The 26,344-nt window shown below is 43.4% G+C and overlaps 1 protein-coding gene across 1 annotated transcript; it reads left to right on the plus strand.

Annotated features, from left to right (window-relative positions):
- Positions 1 to 2,308: 2,308 nt before the first annotated feature.
- ISX (intestine specific homeobox) lies at positions 2,309 to 25,247 on the plus strand. Its single transcript, XM_072655856.1, has 4 exons — positions 2,309 to 3,682; positions 18,376 to 18,527; positions 19,811 to 19,927; positions 23,330 to 25,247. Exons 1-4 carry the CDS (start codon positions 3,415 to 3,417, stop codon positions 23,558 to 23,560), a joined length of 768 nt encoding a protein of 255 aa, XP_072511957.1. The 5' UTR covers positions 2,309 to 3,414; the 3' UTR covers positions 23,561 to 25,247.
- The last annotated feature ends 1,097 nt before the right edge of the window (positions 25,248 to 26,344 follow it).

Below are 26,344 nucleotides of genomic sequence, written 5' to 3' on the forward strand. Positions count from 1 at the left end.
GACCTCATCTTACTGCTGCTTCCTTCTCTGTCTGCCCTTAGTCCCCAGTAACTAGCTGATCAAAAAAAAGAATAGGAAAGAAAATCTAGACTCTGAGAGGATCCCGAACCTGATGTCTCAAGGCTGACCAGAGAGAATACATACAGGATAGCTTACTCTGGATCGGGGTATCAATCGGTCATCTCTGCAGAGACTGCTAAAGGGGTTTGGGGTGAATTCCTACCAGCCTCCAGGAAAGAAATAGTCTAGTTCCCCAAGGCTGGGTTCAATAGTTTGAATGAGACTCACCAAGCCTCCAGAGTTTGGACCCCGTCGGACACAAGAATTGGTCTTTTCCCTTCCATTCTTATTCTTTGTTGCCCCTGTTACCTTTCTCCATGGGATCTTGTCTCTGGTGACTAATCTGTGAAAGAGAAAGGAAGACTGGAGTTGGAGAGACTTGTGAACCCAGTACCGGAGGGCCAAGGTGCAAGTGGAGGCTCTGCCATACCAAGGTTACTCCTTCTCCAAGTCTGTAGCCTCCAGGGCCACAGGATGACCAACAGCCAAACTTCCAGCTTGCCCAGCAGTACTGGGATGGTCCATTTCAATGTGTTGTGATATATTGTTCCACTTCAAAGATCACTGGGCTCCAGGAGACAGAGTTCCTAGAAGTCAGAGAGAATGAGCTGGGGATGACAGGAGTCTCCAGGACGAGGCTCCGGTGTGTCTCTCACCATTTCCTAGGTCTTTAGTTTTAATCCCAAGGACTGCCAGGAAGGATACAGTTATTCCTCCTACCTCTCACATAATTTTCAACTGTCAATCCTGAATCCTCACTGCCCTCTTCTCCTACCCTTGGCTCTCAAAGAACTGAAGTTGCCTGACTTTTGTTTGGGCCAGAGGGATGGAGGGGGAAAATCTGGAGAAATTTAATTCCCCAAAGCAACTGGGTCTGCCCTTCTCCATTGAGGAAATCCTAAAGAAACCAATAAGAAGAGACATTCCCAAGAAAGGTAGAGGTGAGAGCCAACATGGTGCTGCTGATGCCCTAAATCTGGAGAACTCTCCACTGAACCTCCCCCAGGGTAAGTATCCTGTGAGCCTTTGACTTCATAGCCTAGAAAGTATAAGGAAAGATGGAGGAGTTCTTGTTTGGCTTCTACAGTCCCTGAACTGAGCCCAGATTTCTATTATCACTGGAAAGGTCTTGGTTGGTTCTAGAATGATTCCTTCAAGAGCAATCATCATGCACACATGCCTGCCCATTTAACAGGTGAGAAAACTGAGAGATGTTGTGATTTGCCTAAGGCTACATAGCATAAAGAGGTATTTAGTGGGGGAGTCAGTCCTAGAATCCAGGGCTCTTGGCTTTTAGAATTTAAAATTGGGAATGTTAAAAAGTTTAAAGGCCCACAGAGATGAACCACTTTAGAAGAACTCTGGGTGATCACAGAGTGACAATTTCTAGGGCTGGAAGAGATCTTAGAAACCATTGAATCTAAACTTCCCCTCCATGTTGCAAATGAAGAAACTGAGTCACAGAGAGATTAAGCGATTACTCAAGGTCCCATATATAATATTTAAGGCAGAATTGGAACACTGATCCTCTGATTCTAATTCTTGTGCTCTACGTTGGTGGTGGAGGTGTTCAGTCATCTTCAGTCTTCTATGAAATTCCATGACCCCATTTGGGGTTTTCTTGGCAAAGATACTGGACTGGTTAGCCATTTCCTTCTCCAGCTCATTTTACAGATGAGGAAACTGAGGCAAACTTGTCCAGGATCACACAGACAGTAAGTGTCTGGGGCCAGATTTGAACCCAGTCTTCCTGACTCCAGATCCAGTGCTCTATCCCTCTGTCCTAGATAGCCTTCCATTTGTGAGGGGGTAGGAGGGATAGATTCTAAATAGAATGCAGTGGTCCTGTACAGAAAGGAGTAAGAGAACTGAATTCCTATCAGAATACCTGAATTCAAATCCTGGCATTAAGAAGTTCTGCCTGTATGACCTTGGACAAGTGGATTAGCTTCTCCAGCCCACTGCTTCCTCATCTGAAAAATGGGTATAATAGCACTTCTACTAGCTTCCTCCTGAGATTGTCTTGGGAAAGGCAAACTGTAAAGAGTTCTCTATAAAGGAACTAAGTCTCGGAGACCTGAAGGTCACTGTGGCAGACTGAAATGTTAACACCTACTGACTCACTAATATAATCACGAGAAGTGCCAATGAGCAGTGGCTAGATGGGAGTTAAGAGGAAGAGTTTAAATCCCACTTCCGGAACTTGTTTCCTGAGTGACCTCGGGCAAGTCCCTGGGGTTCCCTGAGGCTCACTTTTCTCATCTGTATAAAATGGGATCAATAAGGCCTGTAGGACTTGTTTCTAAAGCATAGTGTTACTATAAATTTCAAATGAGTCCATGTGTGTAAAGCACTTTGCAAACATAAATGCCTCCCGTGATTATTGTAATGACCACTCACTTTACCAAGAACATTTACATTTTCCCAGAGGACTCTGGGAGACTTTAATCCAAGGCAATGAGTGCTGAAGGAGCACTCTTGGCAGGCTGGGGATGAGGGGACAGGAAAGTCTTCCCAATGCCCTCCAGGCAAACCTTCATTTTTGTATGAGGTCTTCACTGTCCCCACTCATCCATCAGGGGGCTGGGACTCTGGGCCCATCCACTCTTCTCAGGCCTGACTATATCTACCAGGGTAGAAGAGAAACTGAAAGTCCTTGGAGAATCGGACCCTATCCCACAAGTTTGGAAGATGGGTAGGAAGAAGGCCTTCTCCCACAGAGTCATGGGGAAACTCTCAGAGGCCAAGGTGGGACATGGGCTGCCTAGGACTCTGCCTGCTGTTCTCCCATCAAAATTGAAAGGGAAGAAAGGCAGATCATCACGCTACCGCAAAAATTGGAGAATTAGAGAACGTTGGAGGTAAAAGAACATAAATTATTAGAACAAAGCTGGGAGAGGCTTTAGAACAGGAAATGTCAGAGGCTAGGAGAGGCCTTTAAAAAGGCAAGGTCAGAGAATGCAAATATATTAAAAATTACCTAGTCTAGCCCTTTCCTTATACAAAAGGCCCAGGGAGGGAAAATGATTTGCTAAAACTTTTGCTAATTCAGGGCAGATGTGGAATTACTCCTGGGGGTATCCAAAGCTGGCCCAGGCCCACTATTCCCTTTGCCTTGAGGTGCTGGCTCTTGGGATACTTCCTTCTTCTCCTTCTCCTTCTTCTTCTCCTCCTTCTCTTTCTCCTTCTCTTTCTACTTCTCCTTCTTCTTCTCCTTCTTTTCTTCTTCTACTCTTCTTCTTCTCCTCCTCTCCCTTTCTAGCCCACTTCCTCCTTTCTCCCCCCAACACACATATATTTCTTTCTTCAAACATGGAACACGAAGGTGTTTCCAGTGATGACCCCATTTAACTCATGGATCTGCCTCTCCCAGGTCCCAAGCTGATGGGAAAATGGGAGAGGGACCCCCAGCAGATGACACCAGCCCCCTCTTCCAGAACACCGCTCCTTGAGGAGATGACCCCAGGGACATCAGCCAGCTCCCCAGAACCCCAAGAGATGGTTTCCCAGCTGAATGATTTTCCGGCAGCGAGTCCTGAATTGAAGCCCTCAAAAGGAAATAGAGGAGATGGAGGAGAAGAAGATCATGGGCACAAGTTCCTTACTGACCCACCCCTACATGGTAAGTAGGACCATTGTGATCTATGTATCAGGACAGTGGGGAAGATATTCCAATTCTTTGTTCCTATGATCCCACATAATGTTGAGCTTGGAATCATGAGCGTGGGGTTTAAATCTTACCTCTTCTGCTTAACCTGTATGACCTTCTGTAAGTCCCTTTACACCTCCATTGGCCTCAATCTTTCCATATGTAAAATGAGGGTATTGAACAAAGGTTCAATGAGTTCCCTTTTAACCCTAAGCCTGTATGTTTTTATGTATGTGTCTGTGTGTGTGCTCTATATATACATTTACATACATATATATGTATATATACATATATATATATATATATATATATATATATATATATATATACACATATATATTCACTTCTACCACCTGGCCTCCTATTTTTATGTAACATTATATATTTTCCATTTTCTATGTTTACATGATAATGCCTTACCATACTATAAGCTCCATGAGGACAAGGACCACACAGACTTACCTATGTGACTTTAGTCAAGTCTTTTAATTTCCCCAAGCCAGGCACCATAGGAATATTGGAGAAAAGTGCTATATTTGAAATCAAGAAAACCTAGATTCAAATTCCAATTCAGACATTTACTGAATTCCTTGAAAATTTACTGAACCTCTTGTGCCTCGGTTTCCCCATATGTAAAACAAGGGGGCTGGACTTAAAGGCCTCCAAAGTTCCTTCCCACTCTAAATCTATGAATCTGTGATCCAAGATTCTCATTCTCTCCTGGTGATATGTTCTAAAGGACCATGTCTGTAGACTAGAAAAATGAGGGAAACAATTTTCTCTAAGAATCTCAGAAAGGACTTGGTGTGTGTTGGTGCTTGAATTTCATTTTGATGGTCCAAGGATCATGGGGGCCAATGGGTAGATTCAATATTCTCCCTGGCCTCAAAACTAGTGTCTCACATCTTCTACCAGTATTTCCAGGAACAAGAGTCGGTACCTCTGCCCTGCTCTGCCCATCCCAGCCACTGGGGCAGCACTGATTCTGTTATCTCCAGAAGGGGTGATTAATAGCTCTGGCATTTGGGCACGTGGAACTCCGAGCCAATTTGATCAGAGCAGCCAGCAGTTAAAGCAAGAGGAAGCCAACATTGGGAGCTACTTCTTGCTGCCTCAAACTCATAAAATCATGAGGTTCAGAACTGAAAGGAGCTGGGGTGGTCCTCTGGTCCAGCTCCCTCATTTGACACATGGGTGTGTGTATGTGTTTGTCCCTCATTGCCAAAGACCATGCCATCAGAGAAATGATGACATGACTTGTACTCGACTTTGTTTTGAGTGAGGGAGGGCTGTGCAGGTCACCAGCCTCACTTCTCCTCCAGAGCTATCTGAATCCAGTGCCCGGACATTCATCAGGATGCCTGGAGATGGCCCAGGATGAGGCAACTGGGGTTAAGTGACTTGCCCAAGGTCACACAGCTAGTGAGTGTCAAGTGTCTGAGATGTGTGATGTGAGATTTGAACTCAAGACCTCCTGACTCCTGCACTGGTGCTCTATCCATGGCACTACCTAGGTGCCCTGCAAGACCCAAAGAGGAATAAAACACTTTTCCAAGGCCATATAGGTAGTAAGAAGAATGCTAAAATCTGAACTCAGGTCTCCAGTCTCCAGTTTTAACTGGTTCACTCCCTGCCTTGTGATGTACAGCCTGGTTTCCTGTTTGGCCACTAAATACATACATAAGGCTCCCAAAGGGTGCCATATTGACTTAGTTTTAAATGTAATGTTATCTCTGCTTTATTGCATTTCTATTGTGTTAAATATTTCCCTGCTACATTTTAATCTGGTTGGGGCTGCACTCCGGAATGTTGCTGATCGCATGCTGCGTGTCCAACACTTCTGTTTATAAGCAATGGAGACAGGTGGGAGCGCACCTTGGAAAGTAAAGATTGGTTTATGTGCCTGGAGATGAAAAAGAAAAAACCCGGAATATAACCAAGAAGGAAAATGGGCCACAATCCCATAAGGGTACAGTGTGGTTTCTTCCTTTTTTGTAGACTTTTTGCAGGAAGGAGGGTGGAAACTTCCAGGCAGATATGCTAAAGAGAAATATTCAAGGTCAATATTCACTTCCCTGGGCCTATGCAACGACAGAGGTAGACCAGATTGCCTCTGAGAACCCATCCGAGATCTAGGAGGCTTTGGTCCCTGAATACTTCCTCTCTCTGGACCTCAAGTCCCCCCACCTCTATAAAATGAAGGGGTTGGACCACATGGCCTGTGAGGTCCCTTTCACCTCTAGACCTAGTATCCCACGACTAGAGTCCTTAATGACAGAAAGGATAAGAAACCTGAAGAAAAAGGGCCAATCAAAGCAGGCACAATGAGACTTCTCCAAAGAACACTTTAAAATTCTTTGCCAGGTCTCCTGGAACGGGCCCTGTGCACAGCCGGGACTCAGCAAATACTTCATGAATGTCATTTGGAGGTTGTTGTTATTTGTGTTGAGTCATTTCAGCTCTTCGTGACCCCATTTGGGGTTTTCTTAGCAGAGATGCTGGAGTGGTTTGCCATGTCCTTCTCCAGATCATTTTACAGGAGAGGGAACTGAGGCAAACAGAGTGAAGTGAGTCACCCAGGGTCACAGATAGTAAGCGCTTGAGGTGCAATGTGAACCCAAATCTTCCTCACTCCAAAGTCAAGCTTTTATCCATTACTCAATACTACTTCTGATTCTATACTATGAAAAGGGAAGGAGATAATGAGTCAGTAAAAAGAATATTAGTGAAACAACATAAGCTTGATGGAAGGAAAAGACTTAAAAAGAATCCCATCAAGAGTCAAATGTCATGGGGTGAAAAGTTGTACCACCTAGCATTCAGTGCTCCATGGGATGAGCCCAGTTTTGTCTTCCTACTGAAAAGTACTAGAGCCCAGAAGAGGGTTAGATGAGGGTCATCCAGGGCCAGAAAAATTGCAGGAGGATGGTTTGGGCCAGTCCTGGCTCTGCCACTCACTACCCATGGGACCTTGGGCAAGCACCTAAGCTCCTCAGGCCTCAATTTTCTTATCTGTAAAATTAGAGAGTTGTGCTAGATCACCTCTGAGATTGCTTCCAGCTCTGACTCTATGATCCTAAATCACACCACATCCCTAGAGTTCAGTTTGCTCACACATAAAATGAGGGGATCATACTTTCCAGCCCTAAATAATCCCATGACTTGCAGAACCAGCTCAGACAACCCAGAAATACCCTCAAGAGAAACTTGGACTCTGAGGATGGCATCTAGAACCCAAAAGTAGGTTCCAAGTAAGGGAAAACCAAGGCATTCATTCTCCCCCATGGTATTAGCCTCAGTCTGGATCTTTGTCAAACACTGCTCCCCATGTAGTGGGGTAGATAAATGAATAAATAAATAAATAAATGAACAGATTAGATGGATAGCGAGAGAGAGATGGATAGATGGATGGATGGATGGATGGATAGATGGATGGATGGATGGGTGGATGGATGGATGGATGGATGGATGGATGGATGGATGGATGGATGGATGGATGGATGGATGGATAGATAGGTAGATAGATAGATAGATAGATAGATAGATAGATAGATAGATAGATAGATAGATAGATAGATAGATAGATAGATAGACAGACAGACAGACAGACAGACAGACAGATAGATCAAGCACACTAAGAATAGATCTGAGCAAGAGAAACATTGGTCTATAATTACGTGGCCTAATCACCTGTGTAAATTGTGTATTTCTTATGATCAATGTGCTAAACGGCTCAGGCTTAATTAAGCTTTGCTGACTCTCTCCCTTTGAAGGCCCACTGGAGTGTGATGACACATCTCTCAAAATTAATAAAAGTACAGGAAGAACTCACAGGGAGGCATTTCCTTGCTGGCATCTCCCTCCTTCTTCCCTTCCCTCTCACCACAGTCCCTTTGCTCCACATAAACACATGTACATGCATATTTCAACCCTCCCTTGCTTCTCTTTGAATGGGCTGGGTTTTGACAGAGTAGGTTTCTCGAGATCGGTAGGTCACACAGTGAATAAAGTGATAGACTTGAAGTCATAAAGACCTGGTTTCAAATCCAGCCTTAGATACATACTAGTTGGGCAAGTTATTTAACCATTCTGTGCCTCAGTTTCCTCATCTGTAGAATAGAGATGATAATAACAGCAACTCCTTCCCAGGCTGTTGTGAGGCTCACATGAGATAATATTTGTGAAGTGTTTACTTAGCACATGGTAGGCACTTAATAAACCCTTGTTCTCTTCCTTCCTTTCAAACCAAGAACCTACACTGTCTATGGATTCCCTGCCATGGCAGAAAGAGGCCTAGAGAGGATGGGTTATGGTTTAACCCATGAGAGGTTCTTAGAGTTTGATGAAGCCTTTGGAAAAGTCACCTAATCATTAACCAGCTATCTAGCCCTAGATGAAGCACTTCCTCATTATGTCTCCTCATCTCTACTAGCTCTGAAATTCCCCGTTCTAAGCCCCCTGCTAGCTCTGACGTTGTGTGTTCTATGACTTTCCCTAGTTTTACATTCTGTGTTCCATGGAGACTCAACTCCCAGTAGAGTTTTCCCAGACTGTTCCAGGTTACACTGATTTCTTCTCTCACTAAACTCATTTTTAACTTCTTAATTATGCCTTCAGTATTTGGTTAGATCCAATCGTGTTCCATAATGTACTTCTTAAATGTGCATCTTGCATATAGTAAGCCCCTAACAAGAAGGGATTGTTTAATTTAATGTACTTGTACCCTCAGCACCTAGGACAGTGCTGGTGCATAAAAATCCATTAATTAAATGCTTGTTAATTGATTTATAGATTGTTTGAGACTTAGAGACAGTCAGGCTCTGGCCTCTATGTCTTCCTTTCTTTCTTAGTTGGAATAGTGGAAAGAGAGCTGGATTTAGAGTCAAAGACTGAGTTTGAATCCTGGCTCTGTCACCCTTTATTCTTTGTGTCATTTGGCTTCTCTGGGCCTCAGCTACATAACCCCTATGGTCTCCTCCCATCCTGAAGCTGTGATCTGTTGATCCAGATAATGTCAGGACTGGGAGAGACATTAAAACTCAAAATATCAGTGCTGAGATAGACCTTAGAAAATGAAGGGGGCTGAACTAGGTGGTGTATAAGTCCCCTCTCTGGCTCTAAAATCCTCTGAGACTGCTTCTCCTATTTGTCTCACATCAAGGACTAGTGCAAAGATGGCAACAGCCATTTGTTTGATTGATGAATTAATTAATGATGCCACTTACTCTGATCAATCCCAATTAGTCTGGTTACTGAGTCGCTCCCTTAAGAGCCACACCACAAGTTATGACTATATAATAAACTGAAGCTTTGGGAATACCTACTTCATACATGAATGCTGATAGGATGCTTAGTAAAGCATATTTTCAGTTCTAAAAAACAACTAAAACCAAGCCTAATTAAGAGAAAAAGTGTGAGTCCTCTCTGCGATTGGCCATGACTAGAAGAAACCATAAGGCTTTAAAACCAAGGGACAGCTGCTGACTTGATGATGGCATGCCTTAACTAGAGGTGAAATTTCCAAGAGTAGAGAATTAACATCTTGAATGCTAAATTTCAACAATCCAGTTGGACTCAACAGTTATTAGCACTTTCTGGGTACAAGGCGTAGGCCTAGGCCTGGGGATAGAGAGACAAAAATGAACCAACCCCTACCCTCTAGGAGCTTATATTCAGCTGGAGTTTACCTATTACATGCAAAAAATTCTGGATTTGAGTTCTAACTACCACTTATTAACCATGCAACTTCGCTTCTCAGATTCTTCAACAGTAAAGTAAGGAAACAATACCTGTATACAACCTATACCACAGGCACAGAATGAGAAAACTGATCTTAATGAAAAGGAAAATATCTTTATTAGTTCTGAAGTGAGACATGACTTCACATGTCTTTAAGAACAAGCAGGCAAACTCACTCCCTTCTTTGCAAACTTGGGGTCCATGAGCATGGAACATTACTCTTCTGTCAGATTCAGTTGATGTGATTATTTTGCATTTTTTTATTTTTTGTTACAAGGGTCCATGATGGGGGAAAAGATACAAGGTGTCCCAAAATTCCTAGTGTAGTTTTAAGTTTTAGTAGCTTTCAGTTTTACACTTTTATAACTTTTTATTTTAGGCTTTCAGCTTTAATAACTCTAAGTTTTAAGCTTTGATAACTTTACATTTTGGGCTTTAATAGCTGTAAAGTAAGAGAGGACTTCACATATTAAGTCTCTTTAAGAACAAGAGGACAACCTCTCTCTCTTCTCTGCAAAGCTGGAGGCTAGAGCATGAAAGGTTGTATCTTAAAGCTTTAAGAGCTTTAATTTTTAAATTTTAATAGCTTAAAATTTCACTAAGATTTGGGTGGATATCCTATATTTGGAAATGAAAGCAATATAAAAACCAAAGATATCAATTTTTAGGAAAGATATTGACAGCTCTGAAATTAGGGCAAAGGATTGTCAGGGAGAGATATCAAATCCAGTTTTATCGTCAAAAGAGTTAATGTATGCAGTGCATTTTGCAAATTTTAAAGCACTTTATGAATGCTATCATCAGCATTATTAAAGGTGAATCACCACCTTATAAACACCTTGTGAGTATAGAGACTCTATAATCATTGCTGCCAAAAAATGGGGCCGAAGATTCTTAAATATAAGGGTCCAAGGCACCAGTTTTCATTGCAAGGCCTTCAGGGAATCACAAACAGATGAATAGCAAAGAGGGAAGGAGAGCAGGCAGAGAGTGAGAGTGGGAAGGCAGATCATGAAATCTTGTTTCCACAACAGAAGTGAAGGGGCTTGGTTGATTAGAAGGAGATAACAGCAGCCACTTCAGCTCTCCAGACAGTAAAGTTTACCTTTATCCCTTATAATGTCAACCAGTGCACTTTTGCTTAGAAATGGTCCTCAAGGTAAGGTTGCAGGTAAGAGTTTTAACCCATTAATCTCCATTTGTCTTGAAATAGAATCTTGAAATTGCCACATGTCAGCATGGGAAGGGATCTCAGAGGTCATCTTATCCAATCCTCTAATTTTACAGAAAAATTAACTAAAGATGAGGGAGTGACTTGACTTGAGTCCCACAGGAAGTCAGTGGCAGATTTGAAACCAACCCCCAGGACATCTTACTCTTAGCCCACAGCACTCTCCACAGTCAACATCAACTGGTCAATCAGTATTGACTGAGTACCTATCTACCCTTTTCCCCCTCTTCATGTACTTGGACTTGTATTCTCTTCAGTATAGACCTGTTTCCTGAACTCTGACTATTGACTTCTCAGGCTTACTTTAAGTCCCAACTAAAACCTCACCTTTATCAGGAAGTTTTCCCCAACACCTCTTAATTCCAGTGCCTTCCCTCTCGTAATTATTTCCTATTTATTCTGTATATCACTTGCTTTGTATATATTTGTTTGCATCTAATCTCTCCCATTATATTGTGAGTTCCTTGAGGTGAGGAACTGTCTTTGCCTCTTCTTGTATCCCCAGCACTTAGTAGAGTATCTGGTTATAGCGGGTGCTTACCAAATGTTTGCCGATTGATCATTTGATTGACTGCTTGATGTACTTTTGATCATAGAAGTCCCTGCACTGGAATAATGTCATTGTCTCCCTGCCTCCCTGAATTGAGTCTTGAATGCCACCTGCCCATTTTGTCTAAAGAAGACAGATCTTGGAGAAAGAGAAAGTCATTAGAGAGAGAGTTTGAAAAAGAATGAAGCAATAATGTTGGAACTAACCTCAGAGAGGACCAACTTCTCAGGAAACAGTTATAAGCGGCATTAATCTGGTGATTTATGACTTAGAAAACATAAGAGTATTGATCATAGCACTTTGTGTGATTTATTTCATTTGATCCTCCCAATACCCCTAGGAGGTAAGATCCAAAAGCACTTTTGTGTAAAGGAGCAAATCAGAGAAGTACTTGGTCCTTGGTCACACAGCTTGTACATATTAGAGATAGGACTTAGATCTCTCCTTACTTCCAGAGCAATATGACTAATGATGAGGTAGAGAAGTCCAGAAAGTGAGGAGTGGAGCCTGGGAGTGAAATGAAGAAGGCTTGAGAGCATCATGAAATGGCGATCTGAGATGTTAGAGCTCCATCCAGCCCAATTTCCCTTCCCAGGTGGTAGTATCCCTTTCCAGTTGGTAGGTATCCAGTCTCCCTTCAGAATGGTGGAGTAAAGGCAGGATATAACAGCTAGTGACTTGTGAGGACATTATATTGGTTGAAAGACAGGATAGTGCTAATCAGCCTAGAGAAGAGTTCTAGACTTATTCATGAGTTAGTTAGCCTCTATTGCAATTTCAGATCTTTTCCATTCTCCTCAACCTCTTGTGCCCTTCCCTAACTCCAAACAAATGGCTCCAACTCCAACCATGATGAGAGGATTGAAGCCACAAGAATTACAGAGAATCACTTAGGCATAAGGGAATCTAGAGAACATCGAGTCTAAACCATTTTGAGTTTTTCATCCACCCTCGGCTACACCACAAAAGTTCAGGCTTGTTGACCCATTCTCTCTACCTCCCTCCTTCTTGCTGAGGCTGAACCCTCTATGGGAATTTGAATCCCACCACCTTTCTTTCTTTACTAAGCCACTGACCTCTTAATCACCCCCTTCAGTGAATTCTTCCTTCCTCATCTCTCTTTTAGGATCTTCATCATCTCTCCCACATTAAATTCTGCCAAGAATAGTACCATTCTCCCATCTCCCAGACTCAACTTTCTTTTGTCAGCCTTGACTTTTCTCTCTATCCTTTTTCCCACTATATATTCCTGTTGACTTTTCCTTCAGATTGTTCTTGTTAACTTGTTTTTTAAGTCAAATCTGATGCTCTTTGACCGCTGGGGTTTTCTTGACAGAAATACTGGAGTGGTTTGCATTTCTGTCTCCAGAAGGAAACTTAAGCACACAGGGTTAAGGGATTTGCTCAGGGTCACACAACTAGTACATGTCTGAGGCCAGATTTGAACTCATGAAGAAGATCCTTTCTGGTCCAATGTCCAGTGTTCTACCCACTATAACACTTAGCTTCCTTCAGAACATTTCCCTAATTAATGCTATCCTTTGTAATCCCAGTGCCACCAACCTAATCAGGGTTCTCTTCACCTTAGATTTGAACTGATAATATAGTCTTCTCATTGGTTTCCTTTCCCCTAACCCCCCTCTCCCTTCTGCCTGTAATCCTGAGTAAACAAACCCCTTCTTTCATTAGGTCTTATAACTGGATAGAGCCTTAGAGAGCCTTTGGTCCAACACCATTTATTCCTCTATTCAATAAATCACAATGGCTCCCTATTGCTTACAGAAGTAAGACTGATGTCCTTACCCAGACTTTAAAGGCCTATCATCTCTGACCTCAATCTTTCTCTCAATTACATCCTCCATGATAAGTCTAATGAACACTCCAATCCAGTCAGTCTTATCTGCTTAGTTTCTCACTTCTTTGCCTTTCCCTTGCCCATCATGGCCACCTTCCTCCACTCCATTTAGCCAAGTCCTCCCTGACTTTCAAGGTCCAAGGACAGTCTGACCTCTTCCATCAAACCTAAAGTGATAGCTCTTACCTCCACTGAAATTCTCTAATACTGATTGGCCAGATTTCATCCAAACACATATTAAATCTTGCCCTAAACGGTTATAGAACACTTACATACACACACACACACACATATATATATATATATACATATATACATGTATGTATATGTATGTATCTGTCTCCATCTAGGCTACAATCTCCTTGAAGTTAGATCCTGCCTCTAATTTACCTTGTCACCACCGTGGTGCCTAGCAGAGTGCCCCAAACATGGTTGGCATTCACACCCTTTTGATGACAGAAGAAAGGAGAGGAGGTCATGGAACATGTGGGTGGCCAAGTAAAAAATACATCCAGAGAAAGTGTGGCATAGTGGAAAGGTAGAATTTGGAGTTAGCAGACCCAGGTTTGAAGTGCCTCGTCTGCTACTTACTCCCTAGGTAGCTGGCCATTTTGATTGTTTGAGTCTCAATTTCCTAATCTCTAAAGAAAAGGAAAAGAGAGTAAACTAGATGACGTTGAAGGTCCTTTCAGTTTTAACATTCAATGATACTGTGAATCCTGAAGCCTACTTCTTAGTTATCAAGTAGGACTAAGATCATAGATCATAGGATTCTAGATTTTTAGGGCAGGAAGGAACCTGAGAGACCACCTAGTCCAACCCCCACTTCCTACCCCGTATGGGGAAACTGAGACTCAGTGGCTTGCCAAAGGTCACACACCTTACAGCCCTGGGATTCAAAAATCAGGTCCTCTAAGTCTCAATTCTGCCCTTTATCCATTGCACCACACCCCCAGCTCTATACTAACTCTGTGGAACCTTAAGCAAACAGTTTCCCTTCTCTAGGCCCCAGTCTCTCTTTTTCTGTAAAATGAAGGAATTGGCTTGGATGATCTCAACAGGTCCTTCCAAGCCTAGGACTGTGATCCTAGGTCCCAGGCTTCAATACACTGCTCTCTGTGTATGTGGCCAAACCTGCTGCATCTCTTTAAAGATGAAGAACTCTGAAAGCTTTTTTTTTCTCTTTTTTTACCCCTGGAAGGTCTGCCAACCAGCAGGCCAGGCCCACCATGTGGCATGTACCACAGCATGTCCTTCCCCTTCCCCCTTGCCTTGATAAAGAGAATGTCTCTGGCACACTTCAAAGGGCCTTGGAATTTTCCAGCTTTTATAAAGAGAAAAACTTTGTGAATAAATAGATATTTGGGTCCCCTGGTGACTTATTCAAAACCAGAGTCATAACTCTTCCATTCTATGACTTTGTTTTTTTCCCCACACATATGATTGATCTTTGACTTGGGGTGTTTTTCTTCCTCAAAGGGGAGAATACAGGAACTGAAAAATCCTGAATTGTTTAGGGGAAAAAATGTTTCCCTTCCCTAGTGGAGGGTAAGAAGAGTCTATCTCAGATCTGAAGGGAAGTATGAATGCTTATAGCAGAATTGTAACTAAGGTGGGACAATAAGAGCTTTTTCCCAGGATGCTATCATGAAGCAGCATTTTCCTCCATCATGGCCTAGAGAGCAATCTCTCCCTCTGTCTCCTGGTTCTCTGCTAGAATGCCCTATGCAGGGCACTCCCATTCAGGCTGGAATAGCCAAGGTTTTCTGGGGGACAAGCCTTCCTTTCAAAATCCCTACTCCCAATACAACCACCTCTGGGTCCTAATTTTCTTCTGATGCACTGACTCCCCCCAATATGAGTAAGGGGTTTTGTCTTCCTGGCTGGGTTCTGCTGCTTTTAGCCTTGGGATGCACAACTCTCTCCAGGTAGAATGTCCTAAAGGAGATTTAAACCTATTCTCCCCACCCTCAAACATCCAATCACAGCCACTCTGGGGGCAAGTTCTCATGTCTATTTCTCTCCTTCCCCGACCCCTCTGCTCTCATCAGCTACAAAACCTTCCAAACCTGATTCTACCCTGTTCTTCTGCTCACACCATGAGAGCCAGTCCAATTCCAACCTCTGGGACTTTGCTTATGACCAGATGGTACACCTTCCTGACCCCTATCTTCTAGTATCAGCAGCTTCCTTCAAACCTCAGTTCCAGAGGGAGGCCTTCCCATATTCCTCTGGCAGTCAGCTTTTCTTCCTCCCTCAAATTATCCTGTATTTACTTAGTTTACTGCTACAACCCCCAGGAGAATGCAAATCCTAGAAGACAGAGACCTTTTGTTTCTTTGTACCCCTAGCACATTACACACAGCTATTACACCTAATAGGCACTTAATTAACACTTTGAGAATTTAATTAAGCTTCTAGCAATATACAAAATGGCGACTACCATCCTCCTTCATTGCCTTCTTAGGGTATTGAAATGACCTTGTACTCTTAAAGGCTTTGCCACCATAGTGTGATCCTGTGAAGGCCCCTCCACTCTGAAAAGGCCCAGTAGTGCCCCGGGTGGTGGTCCAAGGTCAGCCTATTTAAGTTGAGAGAGGCCCATCACTAAAATGTTGGCCACTGGGCAAAAAGTTTAAACACAAGAAATCAGGCACTAAGGCATCTGTGTAAAGAGAAGGAACGCACATGCCAAGGAAAAACACATTTTCACATATACACACATATGTGTAAACATATATCTGTGTTTGGGGTATACATGTTTGTGTGTATATATACACATGTGTGTCATATATACACGTATGTGTGTACAAGTATAAATATACAAGTATATCTATGCATTTTTCAACTCAATATAGATATATCTACGGTCAATCTTTGTTTTCTCTTCTAAAAAATGAAGGTGGGGCAAGGAGAAGGAGTTCTGTATGACTTCTGCAAATCTCTCCTGGTGTACATCAGTAATCCCAATTCTGCTGCGGGAGATGCCTCTCCTCCACTAGCAGCCCACAGCAGAGACCATCCATCACCAGCCAGTCTGATCCTAGGAACATTTAGTCTGAAGCCAGGTTAGCCTCTGTTGCCCTCCTTTAACACTCTGGCCCCTGCCAGCCCTGGGAACCCTCTGTTTCACGGCTGGGGGCTAGGAGTTAAGCCCGGCTAAATCAGCAGTCCCTTCAGGTGGTCAATTCTATGCCTCTAACTCATGAATTTCACTTGACCAAAAGCCTGCTTTTGGCTCCCATTCCTTTCAAGTTTATTTACAGAAACAACTTCTCCATATGTATTTTTTTCTCACTCCTTGCCTCCCATCCCGAAACAAATCTCACCATGGAGCCCTGGGCAACCTGACCTTCAAGTTACTTCATTTATGAAACCAAGTACCAGATGGTTTTCTGGACAGTCACGTTTCCTGAACAGGCATCCAAGGAGAGATGGGGGAGGTGAGAGAAAGGCTCTGCTCCCTTTGAGTCAAATCCAAGAAAAGGAAACACATAGAGACTCTCAATTATTCTAGGATTATCTAGCTAGTCAGAAATTCAGAAGCAAAGATTCGCCTCGCTTGGGGTGCAGAGAGCCCGGTGGGGACAAAGATACAAGATTCAATATGTTCCTTGTCTTAGAAAATCTTGCCCTCTTCCTAGTTACTTCTGATGCTTAGAAGCTCTTTGGAGACTCTAGCAGAGAATGGGAATGGAGGGGCAAATTTGGAGTGTCCAAGCTGGGCGGGCCTGAGAAAACAAAATATCTGAATGGAGGGATCTTAGAATGAGGAAAGTCAGAGGATAGAGGGACTTTAGAACAGAAGATATCAGAGACCAGAAAGAATTTAGAGCTCAGGATGTCAATGACTAGAGGGAGTTTAGCATATGAGATGGCACCTAGGTGAGGTCTGAAAATATGAAATGGAAGAGCTGAGAGGAATCTTCAAATATATAATGTTAGACAGAACTAAAATTAGTTAGAATTAGAACACCAGAGCTGAGAGGGGCTTAGGTCATAGAATGTAAGAATTGGGAGAGACCCAACATGACTAATGTGAAAAAACGTTTAATATGAATGTATATGGAGAACCTATATCAGATTGCACACCATTTTGGAGAGGGGGGGAAATTTAGAACTCAAAATCTTATGGAAGTGAATGTTGAAAACTAAGAATTAACAAATTAATTTTTAAAAAAAGAATTGGGAGGAACCCTAGAACAAGGAATGTCAGAACACTAAATGTTACAAGTCAAAGGCTCCTTGGAATATAGGATGAAAGAACTTGAAGAAAAGAATATTTTAGCATTTGAAAAATAGGGATCACCTAGTCCAGTCCCAACATGTCAAAGGTGAGGAAGCTGAGGCCCGGAGGAGTTAGGTGATTTATCCAATATCACCCGAAAAGCAGCAACTAGAACCCTGGTCTCAGCTCCCTGATCAGGAGTCTTTCCATCACTCTGCCTTGTAAATAAAAGTAAATAAAAGTCACACTTGGTCATTTCACTCCTTTGTAGCTTAATCTTCCCAAAAATTTGAAGCAGGTTGATTAACATGATGCTTCTGGAAGTTTATTCACCAAAATGTATAAAGCACCCACTCTAGGCTATACTGTGTCAGGCATTGGGGGAGGGAAAATGGGTATAAATAGATGAGGTCTGGTCCCTGCTCTTTTGGAACTTGCTGCCTATTAGAGAGGATAATCTATGGGGAGAGATGAGTATGCCAGATTCAGAAATGATGAGATTATAATATCAAGTTGAAGAAGTGAGTTTGTCAATCCAATGAAGGAAGTCATGGAAACTTTCGTGGAGGTGGAATTTGAAGGCTGAACCAGAAACAGTGATGGCGAGAGGATTATAGAATGTTGAGATCAAAGAGGCAGGACAACCCTGGCCCATGTCCAAGGGGCAACAGAGAATAACAAATACGAAGGAGAGTAGTTTCTGTTCATCCTTCGTTGCTGAAGAAGACCATGCCATCAGAGAAATGATGACATGAGTTGCACTTGACTTTGGTTTGAGTGAGGGAGGGCTGTGCAAGGTCACCAGCTTCACTTCTCCTCCAGAGCCATCTGAATCCAGTGACCAGATATTCATCAGGATGACTGGAGATGAATACCCAAGGGCAAAGGGCCTTGAATGCCAAGACCAAAGCAAAGATTTCTGCTTTCAGTCCATAGCCAATGGAGTAACACTGAAGGGTTTTCAGCTGGACTTGAAGGACTGTTCTAATATCAGGGGAGGGAAGGCAGGTGAGGAAAGGGGAAAGGGACTGCTATTAAAAAGGAGACCTTCTTTACTATACAGAGGAGAGGAAAGGCAAGCGAAGAATCCGCACTACGTTCACCACAGACCAACTCCAGGAGCTAGAGAGGACTTTCCAGTTCACTCACTACCCAGACATCCATATCCGCAATGAACTGGCAGCCAAGATCAACCTTCCAGAGGCCAGAATACAGGTGAGTGCCACATGTCTGCCCCCATGCCCAGATTTTGAAGGTGCTTGCACTACTTCTGAGGGCATTTAGCCAATATTTCAGGGCCTCAGTTTCCTCATCTGTAAAACAAGGAGATTGAATAAGATGACTTCTGAGGTCCTTTCCAGTGCAAGACCTATGCTCCTAGGACCCAGGTTTTAACCCTGGCTCTGCAAGCACTCCCTGGAAACCTTGGGGAAAGCACTTAATCTCTTTGAGCCTCAGTTTTCTTATCTGTAAAATGAGAGGTTTGAAGAAGATGGCAGTGGTAAGTGTTGGGGGCAAGGCTTGTAACAAAGTCCCTTGACTCCAAAGCCCACCTTCTTCCATAGTCCTATAGGGCTTGCTTAAGATCACATTGCTGGGTCATGGCAGACTGTCTCGGGCTCATTTTTTTCACTGCACAGGCTTCATCCCTGGAAGACTAATCCATCAGCCACACATCCTAGTAGGCTAAGATGCCCTAATCTTGATCATACTTAGCACTAATACAACACAAGTTTTCCTGAAAAGCCAAGGTCAAACCCAGGTTTCCTACCCCATGTTCTCTCAACCAAAAGCATAGATCAGGCAACTGAGCTAGAAGGTGCCCCAGAGATCAGCTAGCCCAACCCCTTCCCTTTTCAGAAGAGGACCAGACTCAAGGAAAGGAAGGGATTTACTCAAGGACCTACTGAGGTCCCACCTAGAAGTGAAACTCAAACCTAGCTCCTCTTACCTGACTTCCCTGAGATAAAACTGTTGCTGTTTTTCATAACATCCCAGAATTCAGACTTGGGAGGGAACACAGATGCCAGCTACTCCAACCCATATATGGGAAAAGATTCCCTCTACAACAGTCCCAACAAACGGTCATCAGACCTAGGCTTAATCACCTGCAGTGATGGACAACCTGCTCCCTCCTGAGGCAGCTTCTAGAAATAAGATCTTCTTCTGCCCTTGTTAGATCTGGTCTGGAGCTTTGTGTTGGTTTGAGAAGGATATTGGTCAGCTGGGGAACATCCAAAAGAGGGTGATTGGAAGAGGGGGGCTGAAAGGCCTTGACTTTATGCTGCAGGAAACTCAGTTGAGAGAACCAGGGATATTAAGCCATAATGTCAGAACAATAATTATACCAGGGTGATCTGAGGATCCAGTGAGATAAAGCGTGCAAAGTTCTCAGAAGACATAAGACAATGTCTAAATGCCAGCTGGCAAGACAAGGATGGAGGTTTTATTCTGTCCCCTTTCTCTCACTCTCCCTCTCCTGTCCTCCTTCTCCCTAGATCTGGTTCCAGAACCAGCGGGCCAAGTGGAGGAAACATGAAAAACTTAGCAGTTTCAAGGGCCTGCAGAATCTGAAAGACATGGATGTCATCCCAGCACCAAAGTTGGACACATGTGTAAGTGGCAGATGGGCCCTGGATAGGAGTGACAGTGAAGAGGAGGAGGGACTCCGAGATGGGAGGGCTGACCCACCTGGGAGCTTCCCCATCCCGGGGTGAAAAATGAGGCATTGTGGCATGACGTGGTTACAACATCCAAGCGTGTCAGCAGCAGCCTGCAGTTGTAGTCTTAGCTTCCATGCTAGTGCCATCCCCACAGGCACTCTGTCCTTCTGCTACCTCCAGCAGGGCTGAGGGAGGCTGGCCAGACCAGAGTACATCAATCAACCGATGAGGCTGTTCTCCCAGTTGTTACGAGACATTTTGTTCTTTTTCTTTATCCAATTTGTTTTGGTTTCTTTATGTTATATGCTCACCTAATAGAAGTTCCTTGAGGGCAAAGACAATCTAATTCTCCTTTTCACATTGCCAGTACCTGGCACAGTGTAGGTACTTAATGTGTGTTGACTGATTGACTAGATGACCCTTTCTAACTCTAAAATTCTATGGACTGACACTCTTTGTCTAAGACCTCTCCCAGCTTTTATTTCCTATTCTAAGCTCCCTTCCTGCTCTGGCATTCCCTGTTCTAATGTCCCTCCCAACTCTGACATTCCCTATTCTACAGTCCCTCCCAATTCTAAGTCTGTTCTAAGAAACTCCAGCATCAGTTCTAACATCCTCCCAGTTCTGACTTTCCATGTTCTAAGGCACCTCCTAGCTCTGCCATTCTATGTTCTAAGACCCCTTGCAGCTCCAGTATTCTCCAAGGCCCTTGTCAGCTCTGATATTCCATGTTCTGAGGTCCTTGCAGTTCTCATATTTTCAGCTCTGACTTTTTCTGCCATAAGTTGTCATCCCCCTCTCCCTCTCCTGCTGTTTTCCCCTAGCCCCTTTTCTCGACAGCCTCAGTCCTGCTCTAGCCCTCTCTCAGTCTCTTTAATCTGCCCCTCTCCCCTCCTTCATCCCTTTGATGTCCATGTGAAGGAGTCCTCCGAGGCCTCACTGAGAATGCTGCCTAAGTCGAGAAGTCTGGATGCCTGGGCTCTAGCAATGGCCCAATTACTAAACAACTACGTAGCTTTACTCACGTCATCCCACTGATCAATGTCTCAGTTTCCATCAGCTGCCAAATGGGAGGAGGGTAGTCATCATAGATTCACAGATTGTTAGAGTTCAGCTGGACCTTAGAATTCCCTCTTAAAATGGGAAAATCAAAACTTTCCCACCACTCCTGGATCACCAAACTCAAGAATCCAGCAGCCTTGTGCTGCGGTCTGTCTCCCTACCTCAGGGAGGGTTGTGAGATCAAATGAGAAGGGCAACATCAAAGTGCCTTGAAAAGTTAGAGAACCTCTATGCACGTAAAGGATTGGCATTAACATTCCCCTTTGCCCCACATCAAAGCCATTGCCTGGATTTTGATCCCAAGGGCATTCCTCTGGTTCACAGTTCTAGAAAGAATGTAGCTTCTCCCTGGCCCCCTGGCTCTTCACCACCTTTCTATTGGCTGTAGACAAAGTCCAGTAATCAGCTAATGTCCATTAATAATCCATAAATGAATAGGCTGAGTCTACAATGATGCTGCAGACCTTGACCTAACAGTTTCTTGATATAATTTGTTCTCATTAGGGACTCAGCAGCACATCAAAAGAGTGGGCTTTTAGAAGACTCTCCACAATTATCCTGAGACACAGAGAGAAAATGGAAGTTTCCCAGACTCAACTAATTCTCTTTTGATGTGCTAACCATCCCAGATAAAACAAGCTGGAGTGCGAAGGTGGAAAAGTAGATGGATTTGGGGTCCAAGGGCCTGGGTCTGAAGCTTGGCTCTGTCATTTAAAACCTGCTTGGCCTTGGGGCCACAATGAACCTCTCTAAGCCTCATTTTCCCTATCTGTAAAAATGAAAGGTTTGAACTAGATGACCTCTAGTGTCCTTTCCAACTCTAAATATAGGATCCTAGGATCCTAACAAAAAAGTGTCCATACAGGTAAAAATCCCCTTCTTTCTGGCACACCATTTCATTAAGCTTAGAGTGCCTAATCAAGAGGACAACCTTCAGTCAAATAAGCTTATCCCTAGATTCAGTTCATGCTATTTCGACACAAAGAATATTTTTTCGGTGCCTGCTAAGAGGAGAAGGAAGAGGAAGAGGAGGAAGAAAAGGAGAAGGAGGAAGAAGATGAGGAGGAGGAAGGAGAAAAGATATTCAAGACAAACTCACATTAAAGATTCAGGACAAGGGGCCAATAAAAAAAACAGAGTGGGAGCTCCTGGAGAGTCAGGGGGAAAAAACAGAATGAGATATCTATGAATGGAGAAAGTTGCTTATAGGAAGCAAACTAAAGGATCAAAATCTATAGAGTGGTCTAAAAGAATGCAGATTCACCCCACCCCCTCCCAAAAATAGGCCATTGAATTTAAAGACTGGCAGGAGCAAATACCTTGTTGTAGAGGAGTTATTGCTGCATGTCAAAGAGGGAATACAGCTGTTGGAGGATGTCAAGGCGAGTACAGTTGAGCACTCTCCCACATGTGACTAATTCTTATGTCAATATTTCCTGTTAATAGCATTCAGTTAAATGAACATACTATTTTGTTACAAACAAAAACTGTCAAAAGAGCCACAATCTACTAATTTGCTGCTACTGCTTCTGTTACTACTGCTACTATACTACCACTACTACCACCATTACTACCACTACTGCTACTACTTCGACCACTACTACTACTACTACTACTACGGCTACCACTACTCCTACCATTACTGCCATACCACTACCACAACTGACAATAGCAATAGCTAGCATTTATATAGCACCTACTGTGTGCCAGGCTTTACAAATATTATCTCATTTGGTCCCCACAGTAACCCTGGGAGAGAGGTACTATTATGATCCCCATTTTATAGATGAGGAAACTGAGGCAAACAGAGGGATTTTTTAATGACTTACCCAGCGTCACACAGCTGATAAGTGTCTAAGGCTGGATTGGAACTCCTGATTCTAAACCCAGTGCCCTATCCACTATGCCACCATTCAATAATGACATTGAACTAAAAGACATAAGACACTGGTATTGGGATTCCAACTTCAATGCTTATGGAATTCTATGAGTAAGAACAAGTCAGCCTTCAGCCTCTGCTAGACACTCTCCAGAGCTCACATTGCCCTTTTGGGCCACTCAGATGGGAAAGAGGTTTTTTCTGGCATCTAGGTTAAATCTGCTCTTAATAGCTTCCTCCTCTCCATCTGAAGTCATGCAGAATAAGTAGGTAGGAGTTTACAACTTCTGGGAAGACCAGATCTTTATTTGTAATTATTCATCAATAGAGTGAGGTCTTTCTTTAGGATAGCCTGAGGGCAATGCTAGAGTAAGATCTATGAACTAATTTTCTCTCTTCTCTCCTTTGAACAGGGATCCAGCCTGACACCCAGGGTGCCCCCCAGCCTAGTATACCCAATTGGATATCACTTTCCCATCCAAGGACAGCTGATCTCTGCCTGGTTTCCTCCCTACTTCATGTCCAATCCATGGAACATGGTGTCTTTCCCCAGCCCTCATCTGCATCTGGAATGTGTCCCCACATGTGGCATTCCTTCCCCCCAACATCCTGAATGGGGCAGTATCTGTGCTGGTTTCACATAGGAAAAGAAAGATCCCTCTCTGGGCTAACATCTCCAGCACCACTGCCAAGCAGCAGACAAGGCGAACCAGATGGGACCCTAGGAAGAAGACAACCGGGACCATTTACACAATATGAGTCAGACTGCTTTGAAAATCATTAGCCTCCTCCCCAAAACTATGACATCAAAGCCTGGGAAAATGGCTTGGAATATCCCTTTGAGAAGTTACAGGTCGACTCTTGGACAAAGAAGATTCTCAGAATAATAGCCCCATAATCACTGGTATTGTGGACAGAGAGCCAGTCTCTGAGAAAGGAAAACCCAGGTTCATGACCAGGCTCTTATACACACTGACTGTGTGACCCTGAGAAAGTCAGTTAATTTCTCAATGCTCTAGATAACTCTCCGATAGATTGCAGAGAAGCTACTCATCTATACTATCAGAGGGATTTCCTCACTGAGCGGTCCCTATACCAATGAAATCAATGTTTCCCTCCACTGTCCTAGACACGGAAGCCAACTTGTTCTAACTTCTGTCCTTTGTGATAAAAGAGCAAAAGACTCAAGATGAGAAAGTACAAGAAAAGGTTAGTCCCTAAAGAGAAGTGAATCCCCCCACCCTCCTCTACCCTAGAGGTACATTTCACAAGGCTACAACAAGGACTTCCTGAAGCAAAGTCCAGACTGTCCTTTGGACAAAGTGTGACTTAATGAATGCTTTATTCCTTCTTGAAATGTGGTCTCTAACTGGAATAAAAGGAGTGGAGGTAGGTTGATTTGAGGAGTCTTTCCAGTGGGAATTCCATTGGCCTACATGGTGATCTTAGGCTAGGAACACTCCTGATGTATTGGTGGAAAAGTGTCTTAGGTCTGCCATATTGAGACTTCTAAGTAATTAACAAAGAAATATTTTCCGAAGTGGACTATTTTCAGGAGGGAGAGGTACACCTCCAGAAAGGAAATGTATCTCACCCATTCCTTTCATCATCTCATTTGATTTGTGTTTACAGGACTCATAGCTGATTCTTTCTTTTCAAGCTAGAAATTTTTGGTCATAGTCCATTCCTGGGCAGGAGGATGCCCCAGGTGTTGACTTCCACCTACACATAGGCACCTCCATGAAAAGATGGAAGGAGTGGTCTAAGTGGCTGTCCCCCCTCTTCAGCAGTCAAACAAATTCACTTGACTCCCTGACCTAATTCCTCCATAGATGAGCACAGCAAAATGGAGTAGGAACTAGGAAGGAAGAGACCCTGAATGGAGTCCGGACCCTGCCACCAACTCCCTATGTCCCATTGGTCAAGTCATTTCTTTTTTTCAGCCACAGTTTCCTCATCTGCATAATGGGGTAATGGTGTGTACTTCTCAGGGATTCTGTTAGGGTCAGATATAAAAGTGCTTTGCAAGAATGAGACACTGATTATACTGAACCACCTTGACAACAGAGGCATGGACAGTTTTGTCTACTCAAACAGCTCTTTCAGTACAACCTGGAGTTCTATGGAAAGAACTGTCAATACAAAAGACCTGTGTTCTAATCTGGACTGATTCTGTGTGACCCTAGACAAGGCATGAAGTGCCTCTGGGCCTCAGCTTCCCTATCTGGCCAATGGGGACAGAAGTTCTTGCCCTATCCTGCCTACCTCATAGGAATGTTTCAAGACTCAAATGAAAGGATAAATGGGTAGATAGATGAATGAATGAATTAAAGCCTTTTACAAACAATGTTGTTATTGCGGTTTGAAGTGCATATTGTTGTCTGGTTATGGCTGTCACGGTCACTATTTATGTCATTGGTCACCACACTACAACAGATTCAAAAAAGATGAAGACATTAGAGTAACAGAGGAGGAAGGAGGTCACACGACCAAAATTAGCCCTTCACTTAAGCATGGCAACCTAAAGAACTCAGAATTGGTCCAATTCTGTGCATTATTAATACTGACTAGCATTACACCACATTCATTGATCATTCCCACACAGGGCTGAATCTCTTTCCAAGTAGACTAGCCTAGGTCTCAGATAAAACCACAGCTGGTCCCTAGTCAGAACATTCCATCTGGAGTGCCATGGTTAGTAAAGTTCAGCTGAATTCAAAGGCAGTCAAACAGGCCAGGGAAGGGATTGGAGATTAAGCTGTCCTAGGATCAGTTGAAGGACATGGAGTTGAGGAGTCTAAAAGTGAGACTCACTGGAGGACATAAGATCACAAGACTATAGAACTGGAAGGGACCTCAGAGGTCATCTGGTCCAACCCTACTGTTTAACAGAAAAGGAAACTGAGGTTCATAGAGATCAAGTGACCTGCCTATGGTCACGATAAATGTCTTAAAGTATTCAAAGATGCCGTAGATGGATTTGACTTGTTTGGTTTGGCCGCAGAACGAAGAGCTAGAAGTGATGTGTAAAAGGTAAGAAGAAAGTTTTGACTTGACGTAAGGCAATGTTTCTGAACAATCAAAATTGTTAAAAAGGTAAATGGGATGCTTCATAAAGTAGTGATTGCCCCATGACTGGAGGTCTTCAGATCAAGATTGAATGACCACATGTCACAGATGTAGAGGGAACTCTATATCCTGGTTAGATCAGATGCCCCCTGAGGTCCGTTCCTATTAAAAGATGTGAAAATTCCTAACAGGAAGAGCTGTTGTGGTGGTGGCAGTGGTGGTGGTGGTGGTGGTGGTTGTATTCATCCTTCATTTTCGAAGAGGACCATGACATCAGAGAAATGATGATATGACTTTTACTTAACTTTGTTTTGAGTGAGGGAGGGCTGTGCAGGTCACCAGCCTCATTTTCTCCTCCT

Source organism: Notamacropus eugenii, chromosome 3 (genome assembly GCF_028372415.1).
Source record: "Notamacropus eugenii isolate mMacEug1 chromosome 3, mMacEug1.pri_v2, whole genome shotgun sequence".
NCBI classification, from domain to species: Eukaryota; Metazoa; Chordata; class Mammalia; order Diprotodontia; family Macropodidae; genus Notamacropus; species Notamacropus eugenii.

Excerpts from the sequence above, each read along its gene's own strand:
- ISX (XM_072655856.1), top strand. The coding sequence starts at position 3,415 with ATGGATCTGCCTCTCCCAGGTCCCAAGCTGATGGGAAAATGGGAGAGG. Across the intron at positions 18,528-19,810 it reads TTCCAGAGGCCAGAATACAG|ATCTGGTTCCAGAACCAGCG; the intron begins GTGAGTGCCACA and ends CCTTCTCCCTAG. Across the intron at positions 19,928-23,329 it reads CACCAAAGTTGGACACATGT|GGATCCAGCCTGACACCCAG; the intron begins GTAAGTGGCAGA and ends TCCTTTGAACAG.